The sequence below is a fragment of the Tursiops truncatus genome, chromosome 7 (assembly GCF_011762595.2).
Source record: "Tursiops truncatus isolate mTurTru1 chromosome 7, mTurTru1.mat.Y, whole genome shotgun sequence".
Lineage (NCBI taxonomy): Eukaryota > Metazoa > Chordata > Mammalia > Artiodactyla > Delphinidae > Tursiops > Tursiops truncatus.
Window position 1 is genome coordinate 54307054 of NC_047040.1, and position 13318 is coordinate 54320371.

At 35.3% G+C, this 13318-nt stretch overlaps 1 protein-coding gene across 1 annotated transcript in view; it reads left to right on the forward strand.

The window, feature by feature from the left end:
* Nucleotides 1-13318, forward strand: part of TTN (titin) — a 281892-nt gene that overhangs the window by 125613 nt on the left and 142961 nt on the right. Inside the window, 22 exon segments of the mRNA XM_033859976.2 lie at nt 346-445; nt 2222-2302; nt 2495-2563; nt 2797-2880; nt 3042-3125; nt 3415-3498; nt 3721-3804; nt 4574-4654; nt 4957-5163; nt 6071-6148; nt 6356-6430; nt 6634-6726; nt 7517-7594; nt 7788-7961; nt 8169-8252; nt 8444-8521; nt 9031-9114; nt 9375-9458; nt 9668-9751; nt 9947-10297; nt 11821-11895; nt 12677-12751. Of these exon segments, the coding sequence (XP_033715867.1) occupies nt 346-445; nt 2222-2302; nt 2495-2563; nt 2797-2880; nt 3042-3125; nt 3415-3498; nt 3721-3804; nt 4574-4654; nt 4957-5163; nt 6071-6148; nt 6356-6430; nt 6634-6726; nt 7517-7594; nt 7788-7961; nt 8169-8252; nt 8444-8521; nt 9031-9114; nt 9375-9458; nt 9668-9751; nt 9947-10297; nt 11821-11895; nt 12677-12751 (2287 nt within the window).

Sequence of the window (13318 nt, forward strand, 5' to 3'; positions counted from 1 at the left end):
GTTGTTCTTATCAGTGTCTGTTGTAGCCTCTGAGACTGAATGTTTTGTGTCTACATTGGTCCTGAATCATTCTAAGAGGGTGAGTGGGATGCTGAACATGTGGTAATTGTGAAAGTGGCCTCATTTGGGCATAATCTGGATATTCTTCTCAGTCTTGCGCTGTACTGTCCCCTCACCTGAACTCAGCTCTCTCCTTCTTGCAATGAAGAAGCAGTGTGAAACCACCCCCTACGCAGATAGAAGAACATTACCCATCTATAGGGAACACACCGTTATAATCAGTACTTCAATGGGCTATTCGGGCTGAATTTAAAGTAAATCTTATCTTTTAAAATACCTGCAGAGGAGGAATGGAGTTATTCAGAAGAAGAGGAAAGAGTATGTGTTTCAGTTTATAGAGAAGAGGAAAGAGAGGAGGAAGAAGTGGAGGTTACAGATTATGAAGGTAAATAATGCAGATAAGCTAGTGGTGACCTGGCGTCTTGATAAGCTGTTTTCCTTCACAGATTATTTATCAGATTAATGAAAGTGACACAAATTCAGTGAACGTCTACTGGTCTTATCTGATGTATCTTTTGATCGAAACACAAGACTCAGGAGCATTAATTAAACATCCAAAGTATTTCTTGTCCATTCCCTCTAACTTGACTCTGTAGGAAACAAGCCTTCATATTTATAGGTAACTAATGCTGCAAGTATCTCCATACACATTTATCCTTTCAGTAGATGGGACTTGGCTTCAGTATGGCGGACTGCCATAATCTTCACCTTGGTAGTCTAATTTCTAAAACATGGGTAACAAATAGCAGTGTTGATAGCACAACTCACTAATGTGTCCTGACTCACAGATTTTAAATGAATAAGAAATTATATACATTATTACATTCCAGAAGTCAAGGCCAGGTTTGAGAGTGAAGCACTGAACATGGAGGGCTTTCCAACGTTCCATGTATGGAGAAAACAATCGTGTAATATCTTTCATTAGATCAATTTGTTATTCAGATGTTCACATACCTATAAAGCTAGTTCTCTATAGCTTAGGATTGAACAACGAGCTTTATTTCAATGTTGGGATACCCTTTTAATGAATTAAGACACCCCTGGGTTTACTGCTAAAGTTCAGCGTTCTGGCTAAAGCTATATATCTGAAAGAACTTTACTAAGAAAGTTTTAATGTAGCTCTGCTTTAAATATTAATCCATAAGTTTCTCAGTAAATTAACTGTCTTCCCAATGAAAAGATGAATAGAATTGTACAGGCAGATGCCCTTGAGTGTATCTCTGGCTAATAAAAGGGGCCCCACCTCTTCTCCACTTGGAAGAAAAGTCCATGTGAAATTCACATGTGCAGTCTTAATGGAATGGCTTAGAACAGACCAAGACTTGACTTCCTAGAGGAAGCTCACCAGTTCTGTTGTGCTTCCTGGGAAAGGCCAAGATGGGCATAAGCCAGGAATCTGATGGATTCAAAGAGGGTCCTATCCCTTCTAGAAATGTTTGGGAAACCATAACATGTACACAAGGAAAGTTCTCATTGCATGAATATAATTTCAGTTTTTTATACATTATAAATTTCTTTTAGTACTATAGACTCTGATTAAAAGGAAAGACATTTTATGATATTCTTATGTTTCCATTAAGCCCAAAGATTTAGGGGAAAGATGGGTAGCCTGTTAAGTTTACTCCTAGTGTTTGTAACTAGATCTTTCTATTCTATAATTAATCTTATACACAGACTCAAAAATCATAGGAAGGCTCTTTCCTCGTCCACCATAGCTACTCTCGCAAAACTTGGGGAAAAAGTCTTGTTTCCAAGTCCTCAGTAGGTTTTTCATATGTAATACAGGTCTTTCCTTTCTTTCTTATGAACCTACTTATGATTCCTCAAGTACATTTTTGAAACTTGTCTTCAAATTCCTGTGTTCTTGTTAACCTAGCCGCTAGGACTGTTTTTACGTCTTGCACTTGTCCTGTTCTTCCTGTGAATACAAGCATTGTTATCTTTATGTTATACTTACTGAAACTTATTTTCTATGCTCTTTATTAAGGCATATGCTTTGATTAAAATCTTCTTCTTTGGGTATTTTAAATGAGAACAATCAGGGAGTTGGAAAGTGTTAAACTTTTACTATTTTACTTACTTTTTGACATAATAAAGTACAGCTAAAATTAAACATGAAAAACACTACAACCTATCTTCTTTGAAATTGATATCTTTAAAGTGATGGAAGAGCCTGAGGAATATGTTGTAGAAGAAGAGCTGCACTTTATTTCTGAGAAAGTGGACGCTGAACCAGCCGAAGGTAGACCAACTCTTAGATTAATTCTAGCCCCATATGTGTTTGGCTTGTCCCATTCTTAATGTCCTCTTGTAGTTAATTTTTTGTCTGTATTGCAAATGTTGATAAATACCATGTGTAATAAAAATATTCCTTAAATTTTTATTAAAAAGAAATCTGGACATTTCCACAAATGTATTTTATAATCTTTTCAAGTGCCTAAGAAGAAAATTGTACCCAAACCGAAAACTCCTGCTAAAATAGAGGAGCCTCCACCAGCTAAAGGTACAATTCTCTCTCGAAGAAGTGGGATACCATTTGTCTTAATAGCTATAATAATGCCTTTAGTTTGAATAACTGCCTCAGTTTTGTCAGCATATACGTGTAAACATTTTTACTGACTATAGACATTAATGTTTGTGTAAATGTGTGATCTTCTCATAAAGTGAGTTCTTTGCCCCAAAATTACACTTCTCCTGTAATGCAAACTAATATTCTTAAACCTAATATTTCTAAAGTTCCCGAAGTACCTAAGAAAATTGTGCCAGAAAAGAAAATTCCTGCTGCAGTTCCCAAAAAGGAAAAGGTGCCACCAGCCAAAGGTATATTGGGCTTTCCTTTATTCTTGAATAATGCCTGTCTTTTTAAATCTTAAATTGATACATTCTTCAAATTTTTATGACATTAACAAGAAAATAAGTGTGCCTATGTTTAGTGTTTTTCACATTTGTATGTCTGATCGTGTTGTGCAATGTCTTTTAAGTGCCAGAAGAGCCAAAGAAACCAGTTCCTGAAAAAAGGGCTCCTCCCAAAGTGGCTAAGATAGAAGAACCTCCTCCCACCAAAGGTAAACGAAACCCCCCAGCACAACAACTAGAAACATGTCTTGTCTTTCTCGTCCTCTCACTGCTGTCCTTGGGTCACCCCTTCTGTATGGAGGTTATTGGTGTATGTTGGCCGCAAGGATATATTATTGCCTTGTCTATGGTGGACTGTTACTTACTTGTTGTGAATTTCATTTGTGCGTACCTTGTAAAATTGTTATACTCTAAAATCACAATACTTTCTGGCTAATACATTTTTTTTAATTCCACTTTAAGTAATATAACTCCGTAATCCTAAAATTATCTTTCAAGTGACTGAGAGGCACATGCAAATTGCCCAGGAAGAAAAAGTTCACGTTGCTGTAACTAAAAAAGTGGAGCCTCCAAGACCAAGAGGTACATGGGGCCTTTCAATACACAGAATATTGTACCTACCCTAGTCTCTTTACCAAATACACTCGTTATGGGTGTTGGGTTTTTGTTGTCATTGTTATAGTTGTTTTATGTTTGAAATCGTGAAAATATCAAGTCTTTTATGTTTGAGTTACTACTATACAACTACCTTTTTGTTGTTTGAATGAGGAAAACAGTTCTTTAAAGTGAAATCTGTCTTTAAAGTGCCTGAGGAACCCAAGAGAGCTGTTCCAGAAGAAAAAGTTCCAAAACTCAAGCCTAGAAAAGAGGAGGAGCCACCAGTAAAAGGTATACCAACTTTTCCAAAAATCAAAATAAGCTTTTAGGTATCAAAATAAGCTTATAGATATGACTAATCTAGTGGAATTGGGATCTTTAGAGAAAATAATTTAAATATGTATTACAAAGTAAGTAATATGCATATGCTATTCCGTATCATCTCAAAACTAAATATTTCTGATACCAGAAAATATTCTGTCTCTTCTTCTCAAAAAAAAACAAAAACAAAAATGAAACTCCATACAAACGTGTAGATACTTTCCCTTAAAACGAATTTGTCTTCTAATGGTTCTTTGTCTATATACTAAACTCCTTTGCAGAAATGCTTGTTTTGTGTGGCAACCTTTGATGAAATTAAAATTTTTTAAATCCTCAATTTTCTACATTGTGCCAGTAGAGCTTATGAAAACACTTTAGAATTAAAGTGAAGAAACTATTCATGTGATGCAACCTTCTGTCTAATGCTTGTTTGATAGTCATTGTTTATACTGTCTAGTTGTCTTTTTTTATTTCTTTTATAAATACTACTTGATCTTCTTAAAGTTATTCAATGTCTTTTAAGTATTAAGTAGCTTAGAGAAAAGTATTTATATATATATTAGAACATGTTTATTTCCAAGTCTATTGATTTTTCTTACCACTTAAATGAAAAATTTGAACAACAAGCATGGTTATGGTCATCTTTGTCCTCTTTGTCCTTGGATTGCACACACAAGTTCTCTTAACACATGTTATTCTGAATCTTGCAATTCACTTTTAATAATTATTCTTTTTAAAGTGACTGAACTCAGGAAAAGAGCTGTCAAAGAACAAAAGGTATCCATTGAAGTTCCAAAAAGAGAACCTCCAGCAGCTAAAGGTATATTGTGCTTTGACTAAATAATAAAATGAAGCATGAACCTACACAGCTCTTTGCCTGTTAGTTTCTAATTTGACTCTCATTCTTTATTGGCTTATTGTTGCCTAAAGGCAGGGAATCTAACATTTGAAATTATAAATAGCAAATGTACACTCTGTAATACCTTGGCCAGCAAAGGACAGTCAGGGTCTCCCATAACCAGTGCATGAGACTATCAGCAAGGAATGAGATCACAGCACATTGTCACTATGGTCCCTAAATGGGCTTCAAGTAAAATGCACCTGTTGTCAATATTATTCCAGAAGTAACTGTAACAGCAGAGAAAGAATGGGCTTACACCCAGGAAGAAGAAACTGTTTCAGTACAATGGGAAGAGGAATATGAAGAACATGATTATAAAGAATTTGAGGAGTATGAACCCACAGAAGAATATGATCAATATGACGAGTATGAGGAGCATGAATTCGAACATTATGAAGAGTATAAAGAACATGAAGAATATGTCACAGGTATGAGCAGATCTGCAAACCTGAAACCACATTAAATATGAGTAAAATCCATAGAACAGGATAAAATTTTGAATGCCCAAAGAAATTTGGAAAGAACTTTGTTTTGTTTGGCAAATTCAGATTTTTTTTTCTTGGATAACTTCTAGAAAAAAAAAGTCTCTATAAATCGTAAAGTTGTGTTAGAGTTTGGTTCTGGGCATAATCTATTTCCTCTCCTTTTTGCTTATAAGAAAATGTCATTACGTTTCTTTCTCCAAAAGGTCAAGAGTCTATCTTCAAGTGCCCTTGATCATTCTAATACATGACCACAAATTTCTCAACGTCTCTCATCCTGAACCTTGTTGTTATCAAACATAATAGGCTATTGAGAAAACACCCTACCCTCGGGGTTCCCATCATCCAAACTTCACAAAGACTGCTTCAAAAGTAAACACAGAGAAAGCCAACACAAGCCATTGTGTTTTATCTTTGTGAAGATCAAATCTGTAGGAATAAGTTTCTATTGGAATTTCAAAATGAAGCAATATTATTTCACTTATTCTATTTTTGATGTTTCACAGCCTAACTTTGAGAATGTTCTATGTAGTTTTACAAATAGAATTAAAAAACAATATTATATGGGGAGGAGTTTAACCATGATTTTGTCTACCTGAAGTGAAATGATAATATAATATGTAAAAGGGAGTCACAATTACCTAACTGAAGTAAATAGCAAGGAGGAAATAGCAATAAAAGCTTTTTTAGGTCTTTTACACCTTATTCTACTCGGATCTCTGATTCTCACTCACCTCTAGAGTCTATGCCTATGCTGTAGATAAGATATATTATTTTAATTCTTCGTATCCATTGAAGAAATATATTCTAACAAAAATGTCTAACATTAAATACCCTGTATATATTTTTAAAGAGCCTGAGAAGCCCACCCCAGTAAAGCCTGTCCAGGAAGAACCGGTTCCCACAAAACCAAAGATCCCACCAGCTAAAGGTAGAGTGAGAAAAACATTATCAGTCATGAGACCTGTGGTCCCTACATGTCTGTCCAAGTATAAATCCATGTTGAAGTGGCAGTGTACCAATCGTGTGTGTGTTTGGGGTCATTATGTTGTACATCATATTTCTTATTTTTTTCTTCTTACTACTCTTAAGAAATTTGATTCAGGTTTTTAAATCTGTTAATATTGATGTTTTAAAGTGCCGAAGAAAGTGGTCCCTGAAGAAAAAGTACCAGTGCCCATTCCTAAGAAACTCAAACCTCCACCGCCCAAAGGTACATGGCAGCGTAATAACTACCAAAAACATCTTCTTTACTTATGTTCTGTAAACGTGTCTTACTACCTTGTCTGATGTTCTTTGTCTTTACTGAATATATTGTTTGGTGCTGATTCTTACATTTCTCGGCATTTCATGTATTTTTATTTACATATTCGTGTGGTTGGTTTTAATGGTCTTTAATAATTAATATCTTTAAAGTGACTGAAGAAGCAAAGAAAGTTGTTGAGGAAAAAATACACATTTCAATTACCAAACGTGAAAAAGAGCAGGTGACTGAACCAGCTGATAAAGGTATACTTTCCTTCCTCGATTGTGGTCTTTTATAATGTCTCTTTTAAAACTAAAGCAGCTGTGTTTTGCTTTTTTTTTTTCTTCATTGTTTTGTGTCTTTTATATTAATAGTTAGGTGGATGTTGGATGTAAAAATCTGTAAATACAGGATAAAAAGATAATGTTATCTTAAAAGGAAAAGTTATTTCGAAGTTATTTCAAAATATATCCATAGCTTCTTATACAGTGGCTGTGTCTTAACACATGGCTACAATACATATAAAATAGAATGTTTGGATTTAAAATCAGTGACCATTTGGCACATTCCTGACTTATCTAAATTGATGTGATGATATAACAGTATTCACCACAGTTTAATACCTGTTTATTGATCCTAAAGTCATATTGAAGATTGAAAAAAAGAGTTAACTCAATGTCTAACCATTTTTCCCTGCTTTTTACTATTAAGTAACTTCGCTGCAATTTCAGAAAGTATACTTATCCAGAAGTAAATTTAGCTTTTCAGTAAAGGATGTTTCATACAAGCAGAGATACCCAAACACTAAACAACATTTCACACTTGGTCTCTGCTGCCTCAGACCTCCTTGAGTACTTTTGTATGTTTTTATTCCAGTAAGGTTCAGAATCCTTTCCATGGAGAATCTGAAGTTTCTTATGAATGAACAATCACATATCTCTTATATGAGAGGCACTTGCAGCATTACTCTATTTCCTTAAAATACAATAAAGCAAGCATTCGCTGGGTACCCTGTTTCTGACAATAAAATTTCCTTATACTTAATGTTTTAAGTGCCCATGAAGCCCAAGAGGGTTGTCACAGAAGAAAAAGTACCTGTTCCTAAAAAAGAAGTAGCAGCACCTGTTAGAGGTACCTATATTCACTCTTTTTAATGTGTTGTTTGTCGTTTTTGGTATGAAATTCATGTTCAGTTCTATGTGTAAAGTTCTGTGGGAAAGATAAAGCCTATTCCTTCTTCTATTACAAATGGGTATGTTCCTAACGTGTCTTAATCTTATTGAATAATTGGAAAATATCCAACCTAAAGATAATATCTTTAAAGTGCCTGAAGTACCTAAAAAACAACCAGAAGAGATTGCCTTTGAAGAGGAAGCTGTAACCCAAGTAGAGGAATACTTTGAAGAAGAAGAGTACATTCATGAAAAAGAAGAACTCGTAACTGAAGAAGAAGAGGAGCTCATAACTGAAGAAGTGGTACCAGTGGTACCCGTCAAAGGTAGATTATATCTCCTGCCAAGGGATAAGCAGCAGCATCTTTTGTATCCAATTTGGTCAGATTCTGGGATTTATTAGCACTGATGACCAATTCTGCTTATTTTAGAAAAAGACACTTTTAGATGCTGAAGTATGATTTCTGTAGTTACTTTTCACATTTTATATCTTTTCTGCAACATTTCCAAAATTCTTCATAATATCTTTAAAGTGCCTGAGGTACCCAAGAAACCTGTTCCAGAAGAGAAGAAACCTGTTCCTGTTCCCAAAAAGAAGGAAGCCCCACCAGCAAAAGGTACACCACCACTCTTATCATGAGCATATAAAAGACTTCATCTGCATATAAATAGCTAATTATCCTGAATTCAGAACCTTGTGTGTGTTACTGTCTATTCTTTGAAACTGTCCTGTTGTTTGTTAACTATCCTTTGTGTGGATGTGTTGTTACTGGTAGTAAGAACTTATCAGTAAACAATATCTTTAAAGTGCCTGAGATTCCTAAGAAGCCAGAGGAGAAAGTTCCTGTGCCCATTCCTAAGAAAGAGAAGGCTCCACCAGCTAAAGGTACATCTCTTTGTAATCCATCAATGGAACAGTGTAATAATTTACCCATGTATTGATAGTATAACTTGGTGAGCCGTATCAGTTCTTTCCCCCGTGATGATATTAACAATATTAATGCCAAGACAAGCTGGTTACTGGAGCAGTTTATTGTGTATTTATCTCTGAAATTTTACCTTCAAAAAAGCATGCTGGTGCTTCATGCTTGGTTCCTCCTCTTTAGTGGAAAGTTCTTAGAGTAAAGCAAATTCTAATTGTAATACCAAAAATGGACAAAATCATCATTTACCAGACACTGTGTGTTGTCTTTATCAGTCTATGTTTTTTCAGTGTTTTTTAATCTTAATTTTTGTGCATTTTCTGGCCTTTGTTTTGTGGCTGTTATAATTATTATTTTCATTCTTAAAGTGAAATTGTTAGAATATCTATGATGCTTCAATAAGGCCTAAAATTGCTAGATTCTTCTCTATGGGTGAAAAATTTGATACTAACCCTATTTGATATCTTTAAAGTTCCTGAAGTACCCAAGAAACCTGTACCAGAGGAGAAAGTGCCAGTACCTGTTCCTGAAAAGGTGGAAGCTCCACCTGCCAAAGGTACATGAACTTGCAATGTCATAAAATTTTTTAAATTTCAACTTTGCATATGAGTAAAAAATTAAATGGTTCAATTACGTGCTCTTTGGGGATGCAATGCTTTAGTATTCCTTTATGGAAAAGAAAAGATTTTATTTTAAAGGTAAAATGCTTCTTGAAGTAACTTGGTCATACTCTTATGACCTTAATCTTTTTGAAACTACACTTAGACTCAAAATTTTAGGTTGTGTAAAATGTTTCTCTAAATCATTTCTTTAAAGTGCCAGAAGTGCCCAAGAAGCCTGTGCCTGAGAAGAAGGTGCCGGTTCCTGCTCCTAAGAAAGTAGAGGCTCCATCTGCAAAAGGTACGTCACTTCATCATTTAAAGTCCATGGGAAAAAACCTTACATTTACATATATTCACATACAAATTCCCGTATAACATTACATGTTTTAAACAATTGTCTATCTTGTTAGAAATATAAAAGTCAGATATTTCATGATTCCTTTTTATGTCTATTGCTCTAAGACATGTAAAAGAGCACATTCTTAAAGACAAATAATATCTTTAAAGTGCCAGTGGTGCCCAAGAAGGTCATCACAGAAGAAAAGGAGCCAACACCTGTTCCGAAAAAAGTGGAAGCTCCATCACCCAAAGGTACATTAATCTCGAACAAAACCAAGGCAAAAAAGGAAAACTAACCGGCATTATACAGCCTCACTAATTATAATTACTTATGTTGGTGACAGTTGATGCTTTATGATCACAGAATATTTGCTTTTCATGTTGTCCCACTGTTTTGAATATTGTACATAAAAGTGATGCTTGTCCGATTGAAAAATATCTTTAAAGTGCCAAAGAAACGTGAGCCAGTTCCAGTTCCAGTTCCTGTAGCTCTACTTCGGGAAGAGAAATTTGTATTTGAAGAAGAAATTGTTCTTGAAGAGGAATTTCTACCTGAGGAAGAGGAAGTTCCACCAGCGGAAGAGGAAATTCCACCTGAGGAAGAGGAAGTTCCACCTGAGGAAGAGGAATTTCCACCAGAGGAAGAGGAAGTTCCACCAGAGGAAGAGGAAATTCTATCAGAGGAAGAGGAAGTTGCTCCTGAAGAAGAGGAAATTCCTCCTGGGGAGGAAGAATTTGTACCTGAAGAAGAAGAACTTCTTCCAGAAATTAAACCTAAGGTGCAAGTACCTGCACGAGGTATAGCAGTTCTTCTTGAAGTCATCAGGCCTCTTTTGTGTTGAATTCTGCCTTTCCATCTTTTTTGTTCATCTCTAATTTTATCTATGTTGCTTTACTCTCTATGTCTTCTACCATCTAAATCTTAGAAAACATTCCAGTCATGTGTGCTCTTATTGTTTTGTGTCTGTCTTATGTGTTTATTTATTGTAAATAGTCTGAATGTCTTTTCAAATTTTATGATATGAAATGTTATTTAGTTGTTTGTGGCCTTATTCTCATGTGTCTTTTTGTTACATACACAGTGCTGTACATGTGATTTTTAATGTCTTAAAATGAATGTTTTTAAGTGCCTGAAGTGCCAAAGAAACCTGTACCAGAGAAGAAAGTCCCTGTTCCAGCTCCTAAAAAAGTGGAACCTCCACCACCCAAAGGTACACCTCCCCAAAGTGAATACACATTCTTCATCCATACGTTCACCAGAAAAATTATAGTTGAACTGGGATTTGGGAAAATTTATGTTTGTAAACTAGATAGTCACATTAATTTCTAAAAATGTTCAGGAACACTGATATCCACTTTTTATTGGCTGCAAAGCAGTATTCAAGAGCGAAGATGGAAGGAAGTATTGTCCCAAAACTGCCCCCAAAATTCTACCCAATTCCCTATAATTTTATTAAGCATAATAATTTTCATATAGATATTTTACAAGGCTAAATTATCTACACAAAAAATACCTGAAAAATATGATGAACAAATCTTCTTAAATGTCATCCTTCAACCATGTATATTAAGTGCCTTTATAACATCAGGATGAAAAGGTAAAAGAAAGATTAATGTATTTATGAAAGCATTGCATAAGAGCTTATGTCTTCTGATACATACATACAGATGGTAGCCCAGCAGGTTTTGATTTTAGCCTTGAATTTGTATCTTGCTGTGTTAGACTGAGCAAGTCCTTTAACTGATCTGAGCCTAAAGTTCCTCTCCTATAAAATGGGGATACTAATGTCAGTTCTAGTAGGCTCAGATATTATTGTGAGGATAAAATTAAGATATATAAAAGTACTCTATCACTGAATGAATAGTATCCAGATTTGTCATATTCAATCAGTTCATAGTACAGGACATAATATATTTATGCCTTAAAGCTCAATAATACTTTCTGCAAAAGTTTATGACATCACTACTTAAAATAAGCATGACCTCTCCACTAGGTTAAATAGTCTTATAAGCAGTGAAACAGTAGAGCCGATCCTTTATTGGATTTCAGGAATTCAGAAATATTTTTTAGATAATGATTTAATTAATTTCTAGTGAAATTTAAGTGGATGAAATGACAGCATCTGTCCTCTGGTATTCAAATAGGTTGCTGATCCCTTCCTCCACAAAACGTAATTATATCATCACACCTGGGCTCCTGACTTGCATTAGGTCCCTACCCTGAGCAACTGTTGCATGTTGGTCTTTCTCTGTGGACTTCCTGTGTTCTCTCTTTTTTGTCCCTCACAATAAATTCTTACCATGGAATGATGTCTTTAAAGTGCCTGAGGTTAAGAAGAAAGTGCCAGAGAAGAAAGTGATCCCTCCCAAGAAAGAGGAGGCTCCTCCTGCCACAGGTACTGCTATTCCCAAGCGAATTAGACACTGCCATTTCTTTCTTCACCTGTAAAAGCCAAAATGTCCCATTTCCCAGTATTTGTTAACATAACTTACATTATCGTGGTGTCCATTGTCTCTGTGCTTGTGAAATGAACTTACAAAATAAAATAATATCTTGAAAGTGCCCGTGGTGCCTAAGAAGCCTGAACCAGAAAAGAAGGTGCCTCCTCCTGGTCTTAAGAAAGCAGTGGCTCCTCCTGCCAAAGGTACATCACTCCCAACAGGGGTGTGTTTGCTTCCCCGATGTTGAACTGTGATGCTCGTCACTTAGGGATGTTCCATATAGACGTTTGCATTGTGTGGTCTGTGTGTAGTCGTTAGTTGGGACTCTGCTGCATCCGTGTTTGTGCTGTGTCAGTTCTTCTACTTTGTGTTTGTGTATTTTATGTTGATTTGTCTATGTATGTTGTTCCTACAAAATAAAAATACTAAACTTATATATCTTTAAAGAGCCTGAAGTACCTAAGAAACCAGTCCCTGAAGTACCCATTGCTCTCCCTAAAAAAGTAGAGGCTCCAGCAGTAAAAGATAGAATGTCTCTTTAATGGACCCTTTATCTTAAACCACAAACCTCTTATTTTTGTCTCATTAACTGATGCTATGAAATGTCAATGTTTCATCTGGTGCATGTGCATTCTGTTATTAACTCTCTTGGGTTGAAAAACGGGGAACTTGGTCTTTATGTACTCCTCTTGGTTCCTGCATTTTAAGCACCTAAAACAATCTATATCTTTTAAGTTCCTGAGGTGCCTAAGAAAGTGGAAGAAAGACGCATCATTGTCCCTAAAGAAGAGGAAGTTCCACCAGTTGAAGGTAGATGACTTTCTAAGAAAATAGCATTTTCAAAAGCATCATTATCTTATTTTTGTCTAATATTTTCAGGAGGTAAATGCACATTTCACTCCAGAAAATAAATGTATTCACACTGTAAAAGAAATTATTCTTTACCTAATAGAAACTGGATAGGCAAACTAAAACCAATCGAATCTCTCTTCTTACATGCTTAGGCTGTTTGTTTCCTTGTTTGTTTGTTTGTTTTACTTTAATGAGAATCTTTGAAGGGAAACCATATTTGCCATGGGAAATTTTTCATCAGGTGACTTGGTGGGCAGTTGTGGGATTAGCTTCTCCAGGAGGAGTTCCAGTTAAGCCTAAGTAACTGGTGCAGAAAATCTGACTTCTACCCCTAAGTGAATGTTTGACTTCAAAAAAATCCACCTCCATTAAAAAAAATAATAATAATTTAAACTAAATTCTTTCTGAAGTCCTTTCCAGTTCTAAAATTCTGTGAAGGGCCTAACATATTTTGAAGACGCAGTAAGACCTTTTCCAAGGATGAGTGAGTTTTCACATGCACTTAGAAGGCTGAGTTAACTATGC